The sequence below is a fragment of the Plectrocnemia conspersa genome, unplaced genomic scaffold, assembly GCF_051122295.1.
Source record: "Plectrocnemia conspersa isolate PC_06_02 unplaced genomic scaffold, ASM5112229v1 ptg000008l, whole genome shotgun sequence".
In the NCBI taxonomy this organism is placed as follows: Eukaryota; Metazoa; Arthropoda; class Insecta; order Trichoptera; family Polycentropodidae; genus Plectrocnemia; species Plectrocnemia conspersa.
The window spans coordinates 14,487,701-14,511,996 of NW_028277172.1; the positions used below are offsets into that span (position 1 = coordinate 14,487,701).

Below are 24,296 nucleotides of genomic sequence, written 5' to 3' on the forward strand. Positions count from 1 at the left end.
CATGATTGCAAAAAAAACATCTTTACGACATCACTTACAACTAGGGATTTTATCTAAATCCCTTACGAAAAATTTACAAACGCTCTAAAAAATAGTGGTCCCTCTTACTTCACAGTAACATCCTGCCAAAATTTACTGCGACATGCCATAAAACGGTCGTAACATTACTTCGGGATCCATACTGACAGCATAATGGGCAATTGATGCTCGATTGAAACATAAAGATGCATCAGCCACTCAAATCCTTTTCCACCTGCTTCACTTCACCTGAACCAGATTTATGCCAAAGCTTTGCCATATTTAGGGGCGTGATAACCACCCTCGAAGAGCATTAGTATGCACTCTTATCAAAATCACCAAAAAATCACTCGTCAAATATTATTACAACCTGCTTGTGACGAGTGTGGAATTATTCGGGGTTGTGCTAACCCCAAATTGAATTTGTGATACGGTCGCGCGATATAGAACACGAAATGTGGAAATGAGTCCTTTTAACCCCCGAGCGACCCCATCGAAAAATTGTGTGTACATTTTTTATCGCAGCGGTAATTTGTTTACGAGTCGATTATGCGCCCGACCCGGCTGGTTGGCGGTCACTGGAATAATTTAACGAAATTGAAAATTTAATTTTTAACACGAGTGCGTGTTGTAGTTTGCGATGTGATCGAAAAAGTATTAATTGGAGATGTTTATGCTTAAACGTACGCAATGCGGTTAAATAAGGATAGGTTTTGAATAATGCGGTTTTGTATCTTTGTTGCAAATTATGTTATAAAGCGTAATCTCAGCTAAATTATATACAAAGCTACGTGGCACTAGTAATCAATTAATTAATAAAAAAAATTGTAAACTAATTACAACAGTATATTTTGTACACAACTACTCTATAAGAGTATTGCAATCTTTGTGGCAACAAAAATATATTTATTTATAAGTCTAATTAAATCTATGGTAATCGATTAAAAAACGATAGAATAATAAATAAACCGGGCTTACAATTAATTTTAATTTACAGCATTTCAGTCGGTAAAATGTTTTATAATAATATAATTAAAATTATGTTTATTAAAAATCAATTCAATTATACCATTAATCATTCACAGTCGCACAAACACATCCACATTCATGTACATAATGATCGAATTAAATTTTTAGCAAATTACGCGCTAACTTCCCTAACGGGGGAACGTATCCGTTACAGTCGAGTATCATTACGTATTCAGCGAAGCTGTATGAAGATGAGTCAATATATAATGAAGTTACCTAGAACTGTTTCTCCGTTTTAACTGAATATTAAAATTGAAACGCTCCTCTCGCGCACATGTGTGTGTGTGTGTGTGGAGCATTAACTTGGAAGTGGAAGTAGGATGCCCCGGAAAAGTTTTCGCCACCCCGTAATGAGTTCAGGCAATATTCTAAGAAAATATCAGACGCGCCGCTTTTCGAAATTAATTTATATTTGCGTTCGCCCCGGATCCGGTCCTGCCCTTCGCGTGGATATATTGGTTTTTGATCACGGCTGCGAAATGTTGTCCCGTGTAATTGGCAAAACATCAAACATGCGCGCGTGTTGACTCGGCAAACACGAAACTTTGCAAGTTGTCGAATGGTGGAGAACGACGACAGTTGAAGGGGTGGTGTGAGGGAGGGAATTTTAAAATCTGAGATGACCAATCGAAAATCTGTTCCAGATAAGAAATGTATTTATTGTGATACTTTCATCTATACAACTGAAGTCGAGATTAGATCTAAGCTAACAAAGTTGTAGTTAGTTCAATTAGAAAAATTTAGTAAGGTAACCTTACCTTGAGGTACTCAATTGTCCGCAGTGGTGTAATGGCTAAGATGCTGGATGGATTCAATTCCTGCAGCAAAATAGAATTTTGATTTATTTTAGGAATTGCATTATCAATAAGTAAATGTTACAAGTTTCATCTAGTAATTTAAAGCTATTGTATAAAACATTTAACAATAATAAATAAAAAATATTGTGTATTTTTTAAATAAAATTTATGAACTATATTTTATATTGAAATTTCTGATAATATGATTTGAAATTTTTGAAGGATTTAATTCCATAAAGTAGTTAGGTCAGCTTTCATTTATGTAATTTAAAATAAGCTTAGCTCTCACTCATCAAAACCTTAGATTTATTTAGATATGAGGTTAGACTAATTTAAAAAAAGTTTGTAATACAAAACCTTTTAAATAAGTACAGTAAATATTGAATTAATTTGTTGCAGTAAATTAAAAACATAATATTTTTAAAAAGAATTTGACAAACTAGATTTTTTAAATGTTTTTTTTTTAAAATTATAAGTAGTTTAATTAGGACTTGACTAATTTATGTTTATCATGATATTTAGATTATACCTTAATTTATTTTTAATTTAAATTTAAATTATAAATGATGTTTGGTTATTTTAAACTTCAAAAATCAAATCAATCTCATGTTTAGGTATTTTAAGGTATGAATTTGCATACGATTATTTATATCAAAATATTGTATATAAGTTTCATTTTATTATTAGGGTATTAATTTATGGTAGATTTATTTATATCAATATATAAAGCTAGATTAAGTTTCACATAACCGTGTTTAGTAGTTGTGTTTTAAGCAAATATATGATAACACATTCATTTTCATGTCTCGTTTTTAGATATATAATAGGTATAATTGGATTTAGCCTTACTTAGCCATATTTAAATTAATATAAATTAAAGCTTTCATGTTATAAGTACAGACTTGCTTGTATTAATTTATAATAATGTGTTAAATACTAAAACTAAAATAATTTATTATATTATATTTACTATAGGAGAATATCATAAGACAATAGACACAAATATATCATAAAATCTTATGCTACACAGATCAAATTTGATATACCCACCCAACTACGCCTTTAACCAACACAACCGATCGGCTGTTTTTCCTCAAGCGCCTTTTGATCTTAATTAATGGCGAGTGATTTAAAACATTTATGCACTTTCCGGAGTGGTTTTCAGCCCTTGAGCCCAGGACCGCGCCGAGACTGGGGGGTAGCTTACGCCTAAAATATAATACTCGAGCAAAATCGCGCCTGCCGCCGCTGCAGGGAAAACTTTCCGATCAGAGAATCATAAGAGCGAGCCTATTTGACAGCGGTTATGGTTTGATGGAGGCGGGGGGGGGGGGGTGAGAGAAGGAGGAGGGTTGATCCTTATAGTATATATATTTCTCGTCGATGTAACGCGATTTCTTGCCGGCTTCTGCTTTTACGTGATGGATTAAGGAGAAAGCTCGCGTTTAGGGAGTGGGGGGTCCGCGCGACCAGATTAGTAATTGGCACTATGATCAGGATGTTTTGTGTTTATTTTGAATTTAATATAAGTGTACTAATTTTGTATTTTATATATATTTAGTGAAATCTGAATAATTTTACTATTTATGAGATAAGGGAAGTCACTGGACAGAACAATAAAGAAAGTCAAAATAATGAGTCAATCAGGTTAAAGGTTAAGATTTATTTATTTGTTGTAAATCTTTTCTGTAACATGACAGGCGTTACAACTAGGTTAACACAATCAACACCTACTAAGTAATGTGACACCAGGCTAAAGCCAGTCTGTAAGTTAGTGACATCTATTTTATTGATATTTTTATATGTACTCTTTGTTGATATTTTAACAGGTACGACACTTTTTTTTTATACCGCTAATCAATATTTAAAAAAAACTTTTATCAATATTTTGTAAACACCCTAATTATTATTTTTTCAAATTATGATCATATTTACATCATTTTTGTAAACACCCTGTTGTTTGCCTCACCGATCCGTGGTCTTAACGACTAGCTATTTAAAAATCAAGAGTGGTTCCCGTTTCGGATTATTTCGGCGGCCGCATTATACTTATTTCCCGAGGATTAGGTGCAGAAATTCGGGATTAGATCCCATCGCGTTCAGGCAAAAGGAGGCAAAGTGTGGGGTGTATGATGAGGGCGGGGAACGATCTTCGCGGCGTCCCTCTCTTGGTTGACATCCTGAAGACGAGCTAGTTGGCGATTTTATTAAGATTGGATCCTGAGATGAGTAATATTGCCAATGACCGATCGGCGCATTCTAGTAATCCTTCCCGTGATGCACTGTGTATATTGGATGCAAGGAAAGCTTCATTAATCAGTAGTTGTCAACCTTTTCAGAAAAATATTATAGTATGTTAGATATTATTATAGAATATATTTGTCTTACTTATTTTATATAGGAACTGTTAGTTTAACATACTAACTTTTTTTACAAAATATATCCATCACATTATTTATGTCTGTTAGTAAGATTGTGTTATATGGATTAGAAAGATAAGGGTTTTAAATATCGGTATTTTAAGAGATATATTAATATAGATTAAAAATTGAATTTAATTTATATTATAATCACTAATTTTGATCTTCCACACATGATTAAAGTTAAAAAACACTCGGGTCCTTTTAAGATTTGCACTTGGGTCTTGAAGTACTATTCGCTGATTTTTACAACTGATCTATGGTTGTACTGTATGATTAAAAACAATTAAATCAAAATTTTGAGATTCCATTTTTAAATCAAATCGTTTCCTTCTGAAACTTTGAGTTAGAATATTGGCATTCATAAGGTGGATTTGGAATATGATGGTCATTCAATTCGTCCCACGTCTCCTTTACTTTAGCTTTTCTGCGAAACGTTTCTATTCATCTCACCCTTTATTGCGAATGTTTTTGAAATAAGTAGGTTTTCGCACAGAAAACTTTCATACATTCTACTTTTCAGCGATTCGCTACCGCCTTTATTGATAATTTCCTATTTTATAGGAATTTTCCGCGTGCACGGTTATAGCAATTTATTAATGGAAAACATTCGTACGTGTACGCTGTAAAGGTCTTGTGTATAAGTTCCGCACGAGCCCATAGGGATTGGCCTCGGGTGGAAGACCAGCCGTTGCTTCATGAGGTCCGTGCGAAGACGGCTAGATCAGAGGCGTAGAATGGTTGAGGTAATAACAATTATTAGTTTGCACTGTATTTTCTTACATTTTTATAAATACATAAAAATACATAATTCAATAAATAAAGGTTCAATAGCAATAAAATTTGAATATAGGCTTGAGTTTGATTTTATCGTAATTAGTATATTAAAATAGTCTCATAAAATATTTTATGATAATTCTTTAATGCATTATTGTTAGAGTTCTGTAATTGTAAAAATAAAAAATGACTTGTGATACTAAGAAAAAAAATGTTTTAACTTATTTGTACTGCTTTATTTTGATTTATATAGATTTTTACGAGAAAACTATTTTTATTATATACATATATATAAACATAAAATATTATATTAATAAAACATATAAACTTGGAATATTATATTTAATTTATAAATAAACTTGGAATCCTTGTATTTAAGAAGTAAGAGTATGGTTTTTCATCGAGTGCTAAATGTATTATTGTTTACTTTATATCAATATTTAAATAGATTTTTGTAATTTGATTATTACAAATTTTATCCTTTTATTAAGTTGGCAAAATTGCATTTATTAAATTGATACAGTATATTTTGTTAATAAATAAAGTACCCTTGTGCTATCAGGGGCTTCTTTTTGTTTTAGGTTTATACGATTTTTCGTCTTCAACTTCCCCCATACCAAAAAATAAATCTTAAAAAAAGAGCTTAGTTTCGAAAAATCAATCCGACATTGACCATTAAACAAAACTTTTAAAAAAGTGGCCGCTGATAACAGGATAGTACCATTATTAATTATTATAATCGGTCAATTAGTATATTTATAATGGCTAATTGATCAATAAATTAAATGTAAATGTGATGCGTTGTTTACATTTTCTTTTCATTGAAATATTTTTAGTTAAAAATAAGCATTGCAATTTATTTCTACAGGATGTCTCCGTCTACAAATACCACGCTTTTTTCTTAAGGATATGCGACCTGGTTCTCAATAATTGTCCATACGTGTTCTTATCGTTGTTGTGCGACGGAAATGTATTTAATTATTAAATATAGTCAATACTAAATAGTAGGTTAAGTAGCTTTACACCAAATACAAGTTAGCTAAAATGTGATTGAAAAGAGAATTATGATTACTTGGATTGGAAATTTAGCTTATGTCTTTCTCAAACTATAAAATATAGTTTAAAGATATACAGAAAAACTTTAAGATTTTAAGCTTTATATCTTTTTTTATTAATTACGTAATAAGCACCTGATAAACATTAGCCGTTATGTAATAATATTTTTTTTTTTTTAATAAATAGGAATCGCAATTATGATTATTTTTAATTTATGTTAATACTATTAACCAAATTTACAAGCTGATAAACTTGATAATCAGAGAATATAAAATAAAAAAAATAATAGTAGAACTCAAATAGTATATTTTGGAATTGAAATATTAAGATACAATTATTTTATATTTTTAAAATACATTATTTTAAATATGTAATTTTAAAATTTAATTTATCATATAAATCTGAAATAACGAAGACTAAGATAGTGAAAAGCCATATATATGTATCCTTTAATTTTAGTAAATTGTGATATTCCAGAGTATTAATAAGTAAGCCATGTATTTTTTTAATGTTACACATAATAGCTGGTAAGGATATACTTTTTAATACATATTCATATTAAAAATAATGCACAAAAACTGAATAGTTCAATGATAAAGATATTATAAGATAATAAAAATAATACACAATAAATAAACTGTCTCAGAATGCAGTAGAAATATTAACCGTGCAAAGTTTAAAAATATTATTTTTAATATTGCGGTTTTGCAATTATGATACTATTTAATTCATAATATTATAATTATTAAAATTTAAAATAATATAAAAATAGTAAATTCTAACGAATTTTGAGTAAGACTAGAGTATCATTAATTAAGCCTTTTTTATAGTGCATGCGTATTACATACACTAGTTCCTAATGTAGCAGACAACATTTTTAACAATATTTTATTGCAAAAGTGATTTTTTTGATACATATTGATAATTAGGCTTAAAACGAATTAATTTATTAATAAAAGCATTATAAGATAGGTGTATTCTATTGTGGCTTATAAAGTTAAAAACTTTATAAGCCACAATAGAAAACAGATTAAATATGCGGTTCATTGGTTCAATTAAGTTGTTAAAATACCCGAATTATTGTACCAATAAAATATATTTTATCCCAAAAAAAGTAAATATTAGAATTATTAAGATGAGTTTTTTCCAGTGTAGAAAGTTAGGATATATTAGGAAATCGAGAAAAAAGAAAGCATTAATTGTAATGTCAAAATGTAATTTAAAGAAGTATTAAATAAAAAATAATTTATAACCAAAATATTTCATCAGTAAAAAATAATAGATACAACCATCAAATTGAAATTCAGATCTTAAAATCAACTGAAACTTAGACTCTGAATTTAAATCTATTATATAATATAAAGCATTGTTTTCAATGAAGCCTCCTTTAACAGAAAGTAAATAAATATTTTCTACGGCGCGAATATTCAACATGAAAATAAGAAATAAGCCTTACAATGCTTTAATATTTGTAAAATATTTGTTAAATAAATATCTGATAAAATATTATTTTATATGTTTCAATAAATTATTATATACGTATGTATTATATATACACAATACATATATACCCGTGTTTTTCACAAATAATATTTGTAACATATTTTTTCCTAATAATTATTCAACAAAAAAATTATATTATTGTTTTCTATGATTCAAATTAAGTCTCCAGTCCCGGGAATTCACAAGAATTGAAAAAACTCGAGACTTCAGAATCCTTATTTATAATACATATTTAAATTCATTAATAAGTTTTAAAACTCAAAAATTTATTGATAAAAGGATAAAAAAATAGCAAAATTGTATTAGTTGCTATCAGCAAAAATCAAAATCTATAAATATTAGTGACAATTTGTTTTTCTATATTTATAATGTCAGATATAAAATATTATTATAGTATGACTATAAATTATTAATATAAATATTATTGTCATATCTGTATATTTTGCATGATAAGCAGAAAAAGTTTATTTAAATATGCATCTTTATAATTAAAAACGTAATAAAATCTTACTAAGAGATATTTGTAATAAATATAAATTTTCATATTTTAATAGTATATTGCAAAAACAGTTATAAAACAAAAATCATTTGTATTCATAATTATTTGAATTTTTTGCAATATCTTGATCAATAATATCTTGATTTTTTTTTAATATCTTGATTTTGCAATATCTTGATCAACCACCAAGCTATAATTTATTTTATAATATATTTTTAATTCAACTCACTTTTAAGAAAAAGAGGTGAAAAAAGGTTACTTAGATATCTATACGTGAGGGATTTTAAATATTATTTATTTTTATTTCATACAATTTTGGGATATGATTCGCTCGAGTCGCGACGACAAGTATACGTGGAAAATCACTTTTTAAAGTTGCTGATAGAGATTATTTACAATCCAAAAATTGTTAAAGAACTTAGTTTTTGTGTTTAACTATGTATACGCTGTCTCTCAACTATCTGTCAAATATACTATTTAATCAAATTTTAAGAATTTTGGAAGGCTTGGAACGTTTTGAGCGAATACATCGTTTTTAATAGCCGAAAAAGTATTATTTTATCATGTTTAGGCTATGATGTTCTAGAGACCGATCGATTTGGCTGATTCTAAGATAAATTTAGACCAATCCAGGTGGTTCAAACTGTAGTCAAAGTTTATTTCTTCACCGCGCCGCCTCTGACGGGCAGCATACGTTCGCGTAATGGGGATACGGCGTTGCGAATTATTACTATTATGCATTGAACAAGATTTGGGGTAGCTAGAGTTGCGAAGTCTTACAAAGTCCGAGCCCCCGGGCGACCGCCATTGCCGGCGAGTGGTCCCTCACACTCCGCGAGCATTCAAATGTCGCCGCAGAACCGAACCGAACCGGGCAGAGAACCGAATTAAGCCATAGCCATCGTCTGGAGAGAACCGCGTGTGTGTGGATGTATGTGTGACGACATACTATACATAATATACTACGTCAAATTCGGCGGCGGTCCGCAAATATCATTTTCCCATATTAAATTTTAAGGGAAAGCATTATTGCATAATTGCAAATTTCAGTAACTCGAGTCTCTGTGATATAAAAGGGGTGTGTTTATTTATTATTTTGATGCTTTAAAGCATTAATTTTTCATTTAAATTAGTCGGTGTTCAGTAAAATTAATAATTGTTTATTTATATGTAAACATATTTCTAGTATCGATATGTTAAGTACTTTAGATATTCTACTGGTTAGGTTTTGGCGCAGTAATATTTTATTTGAGCTCGGTTGTGTTGAAAGAATTTAGTATTTTTATGAAAAAAATACACGCAAAATTAAGCGACTTGTTATTAGTTTTTGTTAAAAAAGTTTTAGTTTTCAACATTTTGGCTTAATCAATATCTATAAAAAAATATTTGTTATTGTATTTTTAATTTAGTATGTTACAATATTACTATCTTACAAGCTTCGGAATTAAATATGGTAGGTCAGGTCGAATAAAATTCAGACGTATTGAGTAAAAGTATTTAAATAAAATAAATATTCACTTGAGTGCATAGTCGCGGTTTAACACCTCTCGAGCGTCACCGAGTAACGCGACGGCTGACGTACTCGCGTTAACACTTTCGGCGTTGAAATTGCTCACGCGACTAGCTGGCAAAGTTGCATCCGCGGAATTAGCCGGCGGGACGTGCCACTGGCGTCAAAGGGGCAATTCCGAAAGAGCGTCGCCTTCGTAGTCGTTGTTTTTGTCGCGAGACGCCAGGTGAGCTGACAGCTCCCCTGTCGCTAACAGCGAGTGCCTCTTAAGGGCACCAAGAGGTGCACTCGCCGCCGCAAAATGTTATGTCTGCTAGCTGCTAGCGTGCGAAACCGCTACCGTGAATACTTGATACAACACAAGGACCCGCGTGCCACTTAACGGGTTAAGCCGCATAACGGGCACGAGGGGGCTGACAAACGATGATCAAAAATGACCGGAGTGAGTTGAGGCAGGTACAAACATACCTAGTTTTGTGCAATAAAAATGCTCAATATTAAAAAAAATCAGTACTGCGTCAAATTCTAGACGGAGGGAAGTTTTTAGTATAACTTTTTTCACTGATTTATATCATGATGATGATATCATATTGATAAGCAAAAAAATCGATTCCAAGCTTTGAGTTATAAAACTAGTTATAATTAATTTAAAAAAGATTTTTAAAAAAAAAAAATGGTAAAGTTAGCCGAGCCAAAGAAACAAAGGTCAAATTTTATCGGCTTTTGCTCCTTAAAAGTAAACAAAAAGTTACAAAAAATATAAAGCGTAAAGAAAACTTGGGTTTACACCTGAGTTTTAAGCTTAAATTTGACTTGCCGTTATTGCGGCTTTCAAAGCGATAATATTTATTACATTTGTGTGATGCATCATTGTGACTCAATCCCCACAATAAACTATTGAATGTTGTTCTGTGTTACAAAAAAACTTTTGCTTAAATCACTATTTTATATTATAGAGCTTTGTAGCATATGCTTTTATTAGATGTTTTAGCGTTAGTAATTTTATAATGGTGTACACTTTAAGAACCACATTTTTAGAAATAAATTAATATGCATATAACAAAAACAGCTCTCTCAAATCAATAATTGTAAATTTATTATTATACTACAATATATAAATTTTGAGTTTGAGTAAAATAATAATTTTGATATAATAGTTTTATTAGTAATTTATTGTAAACTAATCTCAATTCAAAGGATCTAATCCCGGATAACATATGGAGGCTCAAAATTTAAAATAATACTAGTTTCGAGCAATCAACACAAATTTACGTATTTCACTATCGAAAAATATCGCGAAACATAATTTAACCAAAGTTAATAACCGCCTCTGACCTAACCGTATATATAATTTTACAACATATTCATATAAATTAAACATAAGAATAATATTTTAACTATAAAGCTGTAAATATTTTTAATTTATATGATTTACATTTATTTAATTAAAAACCACTATATCCAATTATCCCAATCCGAATCCAATATATTATATATCGCATTGCTATATCTACAATATGTAGATGTATTATGTATATTCAGATTTTCCGTTCAACGGATCCTATCAAGCTCAGACTGCAACAGCAATTATCGTCTGCAAGAATCCGAATGTGAAATTACATTTCTCGTGTAAAACCCGCTCAGATACAAACCCCTTAACCTAGCAATTGTGTTATTTCATTAATAGCCTTTGGCTATTTTTGCAAAACCCACTAGCAGGTGGACTGTTTTCATAGTGGAGTCGGTTTCGATGATGGACGCTGTGTTATTTCGAGATTTACTAACGGATGAACGATTTATAAACTTAGCCATGTCGAATTTCTTTTTAGGGCTATGCCTATGGGGTATTAATGGTTTTTCCACAAGGTGCATATATCATGCTTAAGACTCGCGGCTAAGGCTCGGACATAAATTATTTTTAAAATATACCGACAAAACCAAAAAGCCATTTGACGACCATTAAGCAGATGGTATACTGTAACGCACCACATTATTTACATTGCAAAAAACGTATGCCCGGCACGGCCGGGCACCGAAGGCTCTGCAACTGTGGGACAAAAATGCATTTTGTTTAGTATTTTTATGGTATTATTTTTATGAAAAGCTTGTATTGATATCATTTGCTAATTAGTATGTTTGCCAATATTTTTTTAGAAATCATAAATTCAGTTAGTTATTATTAAGCTATTTATGTTTAAATTAAGTTATATTGAATTGCACGCCTTAAAATCATGTTTTGTATCGTTAAATTTACTTATTTTAGGCAAAGGTCTAATCCAATGCTAGATTGAGTTAGATATTATTAAATAAAGTTGAGTTAGGTCATATCATGTTTTATAAAAAGTTATTTTCTCAGGTCAGGTTGGGTTAGGTAGCATTAAATTAAGCTATTTTAAGTAAAGTATTTAATATAGTTAATATATGTATGAATTCTAACAGCGATAAGCTGGAAGAATGAAAAGGAATGACTCATTCAAATCACTTGTAGTTCAATACAATTGAAAAAATAAAAATTCTGGTATAAGTTTTTGAAGAAATAATACAGAAATTTGGACCCTATTATAAATGCGCCTTTTTGTGGAGTTTTACTTTGCAAAAGGATCTTTTCATTGAAGCAACTAAATTACATAAAAAATTGAAAGAGTCAATCGTAAAAAGATTGATTGATATAAAAGGTAATGAATTGACGTATTGGTCTTGGATACTTGATCAAAAACATTGGCCTAAAAATGTCAATACACACTGACATTTGTAGAAGTAAAAATTCAAAACTTGTCTATCAGACTGCTACTGAATGAGATAATTCGTAGATTCCATAAACACATTCTTAAAAAACCATATAAAAACTTTAATTACCATCCCCAATTCATCAATTGAATTTGAACGCGAGTTTACGCAGATGCATCTTATTGTAACCCTAGACGTTAAAGACTTAGATAATTACATTACTTCGTTAAAGACTTTCAGATCACAAGTTTTTTTGCTTCTTTAAATTACGTTGATCTGTTGTTACTTTTAAATCGACACTCGGTTATAGATACTAGCAGCAAGAAAAGGAGTCTAGAAGATATGTCGGACAAGAAATGGACAAAACTTTGGAATTAACTATAAAAAGAATAAAATAAAATTAATTTATATTTATAATTAAATACAATTTTTATTCCGTTTTTCTTAAAAAAAATCACTTGATCAAATAATGTATATATATTTAAATTTATGACTCTAAAAATTTTTAATTATTGTGATATTTTACTATTTTGTCTAAAAATTTTCCGACTCCCTTTTATTGAATAAAATATATTTGTTTCTATTCGAACCACAGTTTTAGAAGCGTCTTTCGTTTCGCGGAGAAGTAATGGGTGTACAGAGGTAGACTTATGAGGAAAGAATTAACTATGAAATATGTATCTGGAACAGGTAAGGGATGGTCCGTGTGATTTATGGGAGGCGCCCGCTGCGAGACTCCGCCACGGGGGCGCCTTTTGGCGGACACTGATTTTTTCCTACCCTAAATTATTTTTTAATGCCCCCCTCTACCGTTCTCCGGTAGCCCTGAAATAATATATATTGCCTGGGGTATGTGTCGCTTGCAATTAAGCCGGGATTGTTTTAGCGCCTGCATTAGTTTTTATCCGGAGCGATTTTTACGTTTTTTTTTTAATAATTCATGGGCGGTAAAGGGTTAACCGTTAATTTTAATTCGGATAAAACCCAATTTGTTGAGTTTTCGTTTGATGCATCAATATTTAATTTCTGTTTGGGTTTTATTTTTTTTGGAGTTAACTACCGAAGTCATCATTATTCATCATAAATCAAATGGATATTTGCTAATGCACAATGATGCAAAACTCATCGTATATACTATGTATTAAAGTTTACAATACATTTAAAAATGTGCATAACGTTAAAATGTTAATGAATGAACGTGGGGACGCAATTATTTCACACAAAGGATTCGCGATTGTATCCTGGCCCAGGATCCATTTGTCGAGATGACGCCCAGGCACAATCGTCTGGCTGGTAGCTGGTAAATGGGAATTCACTCCTGGCTAAACTGAGAACACCTTGCGGCATGTTTACCTTTTGTTTTTGGTAAATACGACAATTCTATTTGGAAACGAGCTCGCCCTGGCTCTATCAACCGAGACGAGGTAAAAAGCCGCAAACGTACTACATTGTGTGCGCTAATGCGTTTTCGGGAAGTCTATTGAGTGATTGTATTATAATTTAATGAAATATGTAGACAACATGATATTTTTACTTGATTTTTAATATTATTTATTTATATATTTTCATTCATAACTAACTCACATTTTAAAATGTTGAATGTATTTTCTTAAACAATATAATAAAACCTAGTATTACTGTTACTTTATTTTATCTAGTATCAATTTAAAGCTGATGCTTTTACAAAGTATTTTTATTCTGATCGCATTGGAGATAGCCCGACATCGTTCGTTTTAGCTATAAACTAAGTCAACATTTTAGACATAAGGTGCGGTTTTGAGAAGCGCAAATCGCGTTGTTCTACAGGATCGGACTTCATTTCTGACTATATTTAAGGACTGTCAAGTTTATTCGATTCATTTTTAATTTGTCACTTAAAACTTTATCGTTTTCTGATTCTACAAAAATCTATCTGATTCACAAAAAGGGTGATAAATCGTATATCGAAAACTTCAGACTTAAGGAAAAAAATAAGTGGGATGGTGCTTACATGTTTTAGGTGTACATTGTGTTTTTAAAAATATAAAATGGTATAATTGTTTCAATAATGACTTTTATGACGCATTGGAAAAACATGTAAATTTATAGTGTACAAAGAATATAACTTCATACTTGCCTTAATAAAATGAACTATTTTTATTATTATTTTTAATTTACATATATACTATTATGTACATTTGATGAAAATCAAAAATTAGTGAAACTTTATATCGTGTGTGAGAGATCGGAATTACAGATTATTATATAATTATATTGCTCATCACTAATTAATTGTTTTTTTATAATCTCACGGATTAATATAGTAGTGAATAATTAAAATTAAATTAAATCGTACATATTAGGTATTGAAAATTTTCTTAAGATGAGCTACTTTCATTGTTCATTAAAAATATTTTATACGTACTAGGAAAAGGAATATATTTTTATACTAAAAATATATTTTTGTCTAGCTATCGTAGTCAAAAATTATAAACAAGAAACACAATGTAGTTTTAAGTTGTAAAGACTAAAAAGTATTACTCAAAACGCAATACCAAAGGATTTATATATATACCATCAACAGTCGATTTGAAACCTCAGCTCCCCTTTCAAGCAATGAGAAAGACGCACTAATTGTTTGAAAATCCACTCGCGCAAAAACCCATCCAGCGCCAAACAAACCATCCCCACTCGTAGTGAAAATTTATAATCTTCGAAGGCCGATAGAGAAAATTCATATTTATTCCTTTGATTTTACGCCGCGTGCTCTATTTGGCCAAACCGCCCCCGCGATCTTTCCGATGGAAGTTAACCCTTTTGAATTTTGGCAAAACCGCCCCCACCCCTCCATCTTCCCGTTCCGGGCTCGAGCGGTCGCAATGCACCCACTCTAATAAAGCCTAATATTTACTGATGAAAATTGACTAAAAAGGAAAAGCCCCCGTGCACACGATCGGATCGGCGATGGAAGAATGCGAGATCTGGACGAAATTAATAATTTTACCTTCGTTTAATTTAGCCGATAATCCCCACCCCACTCTTGTTTAAACTGGAGGCAATATAATCAACGTTCGAATTTTTAAAATTTTTTTATAAAAAATTACCTCTAGTTATTTAATAGTAATAATTATTTAATTTATTACCATATTGAGAAAATAGATAAAAGGTATTAAAAAAGTAAAAATAAAGGTCTACTATAATACAAAACGATTTTTCACTTCATTAAAAATACTTCCGTTTCTGCTAAAGTCCTTAGAGAATATGTGTTTAAAATTTCTATGTCAGTTCTTAATACCGCCTAGTATTGATGTAATTAAAAATAAATTTTAGCAAATTAAGATTAGAATTTCAAACATGTTACTGGAATGAAAATAACGTGGATGTTAATATGATATGGAACAATATTTATAAGAATATAGTGGACTGTAAAATAAAAATATAATTTTAAAACGGTATATCATTACAACCCAAAACCGTGGTTTAATGATGATTTAAGAAATGCTATAAAAAAAGAGATGAGTTATACAAAATATTTCAAATAATAAAAGTGAAACAAGTAGATTATAAAATTAAATGAAAAATGTAAAACATACTTACAATGTAGAAATATGGTAATCAAAGAATTAAAATTAGCTAAAAAGAAATGGTATGAAAAGTCGATAGATGAAATAAAAAATGATCCAAATAGATTTGATTTTATAGATGCCAGCTGAGTATAGCTGGAACCAGTATAAACTAAAAATACTGTATAAATGTACTCTAAGATCTTATACGAATATCCAGGAATTAAATTGGATGGTTTTTGGTTTTAAAAGATAAATTTTCTCAGAATCTGGGGTTATTTAATTATAGAAATGAAACATTTCTTGATATTTTATCCAACTGCTAGTAGATTTGTGGGAAAAATGTTCTAATTTAGTAGCAAACTAATTTATCTAAATTATGATCCAATTTGCCAGTCGTATGTAATAAACAATGTATCACGTTTACATTAGAACAATCACATTCGACCCTTCGACCATCATAAATATCCATATTCGCAACACCTCTTACATCATCAAGCAAAACCCTTTTACAGTGGTCCACCCGTTTAATCTGCATTCGTTTGAACCGTGTTAACCCTAGCGCCACCTCACACCTATCCCTGTGATACACAGTGGCCCGCTGCACCCGAGGGGGCGCACCTAAAGTGGGTGGCTTAAACTCTGCATGTGTGTGTACGGTGTACCTGCTCACATCCTAGACACGCCGACTAGACACTCTTGACTTCTCTCCTCAAAATCTATTTTGCCCCGGACGAGCATGCGAATTTATGAGAATGCCTCGAGAGTCTGGCGAGTTATTATCGCGTCCTGCACAAAGTCTACCCCCAGACTGTTAATAACGAAGAATCCGCAAAATCCCTACACTCGTGTTCTAGAGCAGCCGGTGCGTGTCTCAATCACGGTGCATCGCGTTGTTATAGACGTGTGTGGGACGGATCTCGGTTGTTGGGGCTTTGTTCGACATTGTAGATACTCGATCCGGCCACATTAGGTATTGTAGAGCAAAGTTGTCTTGTCGGAACAATATGCTATTAAGAGTTTTCGTGACATGTATGCATGTTTGGTACAATAACAACGGATCTTTGACTGATAATAATACATGTAGATGAATTTAATGAATATTTTTTAACATAAATAATGCTCAGAAGAATATAACATATATTACTAGAACTAACCAAGGATGACTGTTAAGTGTTAATGTATAAAATGTAAATATTAGCAAAGGCCGCGGTAAGCGAAACGCTTCAGGTAAAGTGGTAGTGGAATCGGGTCTTTGTAGCAATAGAAGAGCTTATTTTCCATTGGAGAAAGGGGAGGAGATCAATGATCTTATTTTTCTCTGTCTCCATGATCGTACTGAATGATTTCGATAAGAATTGGTATTTTCTTTTTTCTTTAAAGTAATTTAATATAATTTAAGATACAACTAATATAAATAAATATGGCAGCAAAAAATGGGTGAGCTCTAAACTTCCCTCGGGATGGCCATGTGTATAAAAATAACAACCAGGACTCAAACCAGTAACTTCTACGCGAGAAACCATCGCAACAACATCTCAAGAAATTTAACCAGGGATCTCCAACGTTATTTTACTAAGTTTATATGAGCTCAAACCGAGTAGAGCCACCGATTAACCATAGATCGTTTTTATATTCACGTTAATCCTGGTTCAGAACGACGCTTAGAATCTAAAGGTCAACTTGCTTCGAAGATGACTAAATATTTCAGACTTAGATATGAAAAGAGTATTAATATTTATGTCATAAATTATTTTTAAATTTGACACTATAGACATTAAGATGTTGGTCAAAATAAAAGCAGTTGATTTTCTTTGGTCTTCGATGGTGTCGTATTTGCCGATTCGGCGTAATATTTTTTTGCAATCTTAGGGTCGTGCTTTTATGTTTTATAAGTTAAATAAGTTAAAAAAAGTAAATAATACTAAGAAAGTGATTTACATACTATCAGAAAAATAGGAGAAGATCAACGATTCTTCTTTTTTCTGATTCGTTATCTATGGAAAAACAAAAATTTCTGTTTTTATATGGGTAATATCTTATTAAATACCTCTAGATTTTCTAGGTGTGTTTGTCATATAATTTTGGGTTTCGTAAAACAATTCTTCTCAAAATAAAATAGTATTTGCTGCTTTTTTGCATCAGATAAAGTTTTTTTTGTATTTTTCGTTACTTTTGTGTTTTATTTTTAAATTATGTAATATAGAATAATATATAAAAGAAATACCTGATTTTTTTTATTAATACCCAAACATAAGGTAGTTACAATAGAATAAACCTAAATTCATATCGCAGTAAAAAAAAATATATTGCAAGAAATTAAAGTAATGGTAAAACAAGTCGCATGGTGATAAATAATTTTAGGAAATGTTGAAAGAGTGCCGTACACCTAATTGTATACATTTAAGTAGTGAGGTAATTAACATAGTTTGTACAATATGAGAATCAACTACTAGCTCGTTTTAAATAAAAAAAAAACAATAAACAGTATTATATAAAATAGAAAAAAGAAAAGATACAAATTTATGATTTTTAATAATAAGTCAATTAATGAAAATAGTTTTTGTAAAACTCCAGCATTTTTCAACCAAACCTATCATTTAAAATAAATTAACTAATAAGTGTAAATTGTAGGCTTTTGTAAAAAAACGTAGAATTAATTATTCCTTACAACAATATACAATGACATAAAATAAGCATATAAATAAAATAAATTCTTTGAGAGAAAAAAAATATAAACTTTATAATTAATTTATCAATTATCAAATATAACTTTTAGAATCTAATATGTCACCGCATATTACCTTAATATGTAAAGTTATATTTTAAACAAATATGACACTAGTTTATTACATATAAACGAATATGTAGCAAAAATTCCATGAATAATTCTATGAAATGTCTAATACGAATGCCAAAGAGGCACACCATACCATAGATGCCTTTGTCAAAGGTAATTTTTAATTAAACCTAATTACGCCCTGACAATGAGGGGGTATCATTAAAAAAGACAGGTGACGTGCGAGACCATAAAGCCACACCAATAACTCAATATTGTTTCCCAGGAGCGTATGCATACGACGCGTAACCGCAACGTGACGTACCTTAGCGGTCGCTGCTACAGCTATAAATATGCCAGCAGTTTCCAACTTTGCAGTTTAATGAAAAAGGATATTAATTACATATTAATAAAAAAATAATAAAAAATAGAGGAACTTAACTATTTATTTTTAATATATTTGCAGTTTAGCGAGGAAAATTTTTAAGGCCGCTTACATTATTATTTATTTAAGCACGTGTATTTATTATTGAATTAAAACCAATAGTATAGATTGGTCATACTATTGTTATGATGTTTGTAAAAGTCAAAGAAAAAAAGTACTTTGAGAAAGGCAGCATTCTGGGACGAGGCAGACACAACACGGATAAGTTTTTGCTCGGAGCACTCGGCTCGATAGAAGCTGTGGCTCATTACGGGAAACCTCACGGATAATATATTGCCTGGCTGCTGATGAGTTTGCATTGCCCCCGTCCTGGGGCTCTTACCCCAAGGGGGCGCCATGCTTGGACCTCAGCATCCGATATTCAAGTAATAACCCTCGTGCATTCTCGGGAGATAGGTCAGGGGGTGGGTCAAACTAGCCGCCGTACCAATTTATAGGTCAGTGATCATCCTATAAGTGAATTGTCCACGACATTTATTTTACGCTTCTTTCAAATATTTAAAACAAAGAATCAATGCAACATGATCTAAATAATAACTCACCTATTTAAGGTAAAACACATTGCAACATTGATCAATTTTAGTGAATTTCAGAATTTGATTTATACATTGCAATAATACACGTGAAAGTATAATGGTAACCGATTATTCAGATGTTTTTAATCTTTGATAACGTGGCACATTTTCCCGTCTCATTTCTCTCAAATTGCGAGGCTAAAAATATTAAGATATATAGCGGAGTATAGTAATTATGAGACGCGAGAAACGACGTGTAGACATAAGAGTAGTTGGCAGCATCTCTTATGCACCACAGTGGGCCAGAGGTGCCACCCTTGGTTGGCTTCACCCCCACAGGTATTCCACCCCATCCTCCTTCACCCCTCAGAAGAGATTTACGATAAACCTATCTGCGAGATAGGAGAAAAGGCTACGCAAAACGCCTCCGTAACTTTATGAGAATACACCCTAAAAACCTCACCCCATAAGATCATGGTGGAAGTGGGGGGCTCTATCCAAGTGTTGGCAGTATATTATACATCGTTGGTGCTTAATTTTAAAATGAAATGCAAGGCGGTTTTATACTGAAGGCAGCACATACGTTCAACGCTGTCGGCAATCAGCTCAAACGCTTCTAGAACTCTACTAGAAGTTAATGATATATTATTATGTGCTTATAGCTTAACGCTTTTAATATAAAGCGTTTTAGTTGCAAAAAATATATTTTTTTAAAGTCAAAGTAAAGGTAAGGGTTCCTGCGTTAGATTTCATATCCTATTTATTTTTATTAGTGAATTAATGCTTTTTTACGGTGCGGGTGTTTATAGATATTTTTTATTCGAAAGCAAAACCGAACTATTATTGTTAGTTATTAAGGTCAATAAGTCATTTTACATTTTTTATAGATGCATTCACAACTGATAGATTGATGAATAAAACGCTGTAAGCTCAAAAGCCTTTTACTTGTGTTTTATGTCTTAAATTTAAAAAAATATTTTTATTTTAATTTACCTGATATACTTTAGTGATATTTTATGCTTCTTTAAGCTGTCTCCGAAACGTTAATTTGCTGTTTTAACTCAAACATGCCCTAAACGAATTAACCAAACCCTAATGGATCTAACGAATATTCTAAGACAATGGTTAATTTTATTTTAATTCAGATACGATTTTTTTTAAGTAGTATTTCATTATCTCGTTTAACAAATGACACACGTGTTTATGGCAAATTTAAGGGTAGGAAAATGCACCTCTTAAATGATCCCCTGCGTCTTAAAATAAATAAATACGAAAAATAAACATGTACTTATACAGTAATAAAACCAGAGAAAATATGATTCACATGTTCCAGGATCTATAATGATAAAGAATAAACCATTCCCATCGTAGGTTTAACCAAAAGTGCACATTCGCTAATGGCTAATTCTACTAAGTCATATTGAATCTCGACAAAATGACCGTTTCAATTCTCCATTAGGGATTCTGCGTCGAGACAACCCGAGAATTTATTCCCGAGATTTCAAAGATTTTTTGCTGTCTCGAGTCCCAGGAATTTAAAAATTAATAACCCGGGATTCGAGACTTTCCGAAGTGCAATTTTACAAAAATATGTAAAGAGCGAATTTGATGTCGAGTTTAATTTATGTGTCGATATGAAGACAAGGTGGAATTCCTTATTACCCATTCAACTTTAAAAACGAGTTTCAGATATAAGATTCAACTATCAAGCGAACTCCAAATCTAGAGCTTTTATTCAAATCATTGCTTACAATTAAGCCAACATCTACAGAAAGCGAGAGTTTTTTCTACATCTGGAATATTTGCCACAAAAACCAGGAACAGGATTCATCATTAAACGCCTTGGTGTTTTTAAAAACATATTTTTCCTTACAAAAGTAAAGGTTTTAACTTAATATTGATATAAATATTTCGATTAAAAAATTGTAATAAATTAAATATAAATAAATATCGAATAAAGTGTTTTGTTTCAATAAATTTTCACCTATCGTACCTATAACACAAATAATATAAGTTAATAATAATAAATTAACTAAAGCTAATAATAATAATAAGTTTATTAAAGTTATTAATAATAAGTTAATTTTTTAACATAATTTTTTTTCATGATTATACGAAAAATAATCAAAGTCTCGAGTCCCGGGAATTCCCGGGACTTTAAAAATTTGGGTCTCGAGTCCCGGGAATCGAAAAAGCCCGAGACTTCAGAATCCCTATTCTCCATGTTTTCATTTCACTATAGTGAAAAAAACAGATTTATTTTTTAATTAAATAAACTTTGTAAAAAACATAATAAGTTAAAATACTTTTTTTTTAACTGATGGAAATAATTTTTTTGCGGCTTGAAACAAAAAATACTAAAACATTTTTTGAAACACACCTGTTTTTGAGATACACTCAAACATTTCGTTTCATATAGCGAACGAATTCTGCGAATTTCGATCACAGTAGATACACTGATTAAAATTCTACTTACAAATGTTTATTGAAAGCAGTTTTTAGTTGAGAAGGAACGTCTATTTGACTTACATTTTAGTTATATTGAAAGAAAACACGACTACCTGTGTTGCTCAAGTATACAATTTTTTTAAATTTGATTCACTATAGTAAAAACAAACATTTTACGAATATTAATTTAGTTGAAAATCAAGCGAATAATTGAATATTCGACTGAGAAGAAAAACTGTTACGTGTACATAATACATTTGCGTAAATATTATATTTAATTTTAAAACAATATGAAGTAGAGTAAGTTTAAAGTTAGTTGGCATTTTACAGTCTATGACGTTCAACGTCTAAGCCGGCTATAACATTCATTAGAAAATGCTAATGTTTACACTTATAAATAAAGGTGCAGCACGGCGAGGGTGTGCGGATGAAGAAGTGTTGCGGCGGTGGATCGCGTCAACCGTGAAATGGACCCGTTAAAATGCATCGCAAATCATCGCGAGATGACATCACTATGCTAATATTCAAGACCAAGGAGACGGTGAACTTATTAACGCCTGGGGAGACGCCAACCAAGGTGCCAGACCCGTTTTAAAAGCTCAAATCCCTTCATCCTTGATTATTGTCGAATATTGATGTACTCATTTGTGTGTATTAACGAACGTACTAGATCTTGTTAATAGCTTAAACTTAAAAGTTTAGTTTCTCTATTAAAAACATACTAAAAAGAAATCAAAGTGTAATATATTTAATCACAGATTAAAACATAAATCTACTTAGAGATAGCAAACCGTGGCTTAAATACAAAAAATATTGTTAAGATAGGCTCGGTAACATCAAGACTGAATACTTGAAAATTATGTACAAGTCAGATAAAATTGAACATTTAACATAATTAAAAAATGTTTGGTAAACACACTAATATTACACTATTTTAGCCTTAGCTTAACCTTTTCAACGCGTGGTATGTAAATGTAATATTTTCAGATAAAATCTATGTCTACATTTAGTCTAATCTTACTAACAAAATTCTTTAGTTATTTGTGTTACTTAAATAATACTACACAAAGAAAGCCCGCAATGTTAGCTTATAACATTAAAATTTGAAGTCTTTAGGTGCGTTGGTCGGTCACGTGACGCGCTTTCTTCCAAGACGAGCTTTTAATTGGGCGTAATTTTTGTTTGACGTAATTGAAGAAGTGGTTATTTTCTCTCTCTCTTTCTCTCAAAGTCGGTTAGTTAAACGGGGGAAGTTGGAAGGCCCTAGCTGTAATTATTGAATTCACTATTTAATTATGGTAATGACTTATTGACTCTGTTCTCCACGGTGACAGTTTTACTGCGGGGGCGACTCTTTATGGGGTCGCGTGTCGCAAAAGCGCGGAAGGAATCGTTAGACTTTAGACTTTAAATAATATACTATTATATATTTATATATGCGGGTCGTCCCTCGATTAGCGCGTTTAATTTCAACAGGGCAAAGAGTGATGCGCCACAGGATTCATCAAGAAATCGATCATGTCAAATCTTCAGTTACCTTTGCAATAAAAACTGCTATTAAGCTAGCAGCGTCTTATGTTTCATTTTTTTTCATCTCGTAAAAATTGCATTTAACGCGATTTATTAATCTGTTTTAATTTTTTCAGGTAATCAATTATTTAGCTATGTACAGGTTAGTGCAAAAATCACTTTACCTTTTAAAAACGGAATATTTATTTCATTTTTATTTTGCATATTTTTTATTTCTTTTTTTCATATGCATGTATGTTATAAATATTTGAGATATTTATTAGATTTAAGTACACAACTAAGCAAATATCAAAGATTGTGCAATTTTATTTCGAAAACAACTATTTAATTAAGCATATTGCCGACATTTTAATGCCATAAATAGTCCCTCAAGATCAATCACTCGAAGTGTAATTTAAGGTTTTCAAACCAAGGGCTATTTTTGACTTGTCACAGTATCAACATGCATGATCTGCTAAAAACTAGATAACTATTGTACGTGTGTGTGAAAAACTCAACTTGAATACATTCTACACATATTGGCGTTTCAGTAGATCTTTGCACCGAATTTTAAAGGAATTACATATTTTACCGTATAAGATTTAGCTTGTGGTAAAAATAAAACCAATAAAATGTTTCTGTAAAATGGGGCAACTACCCATACTGCAAGAACAACTATTTCTTCTTTAAATATAAAGAAATTTTAGCAAATATTCAGTGTC

The 24,296-nt window shown here is 31.0% G+C and overlaps 1 protein-coding gene across 1 annotated transcript in view; it reads right to left on the reverse strand.

Moving 5' to 3' along the window:
- Positions 1 to 24,296, reverse strand: part of LOC148233092 (uncharacterized) — a 535,519-nt gene that overhangs the window by 217,994 nt on the left and 293,229 nt on the right. Inside the window, exon 5 of the mRNA XM_088190536.1 lies at positions 1,806 to 1,865. Within this exon, the coding sequence (XP_088046662.1) occupies positions 1,806 to 1,865 (60 nt within the window). The remainder of the gene's footprint in view (positions 1 to 1,805; positions 1,866 to 24,296) is intronic.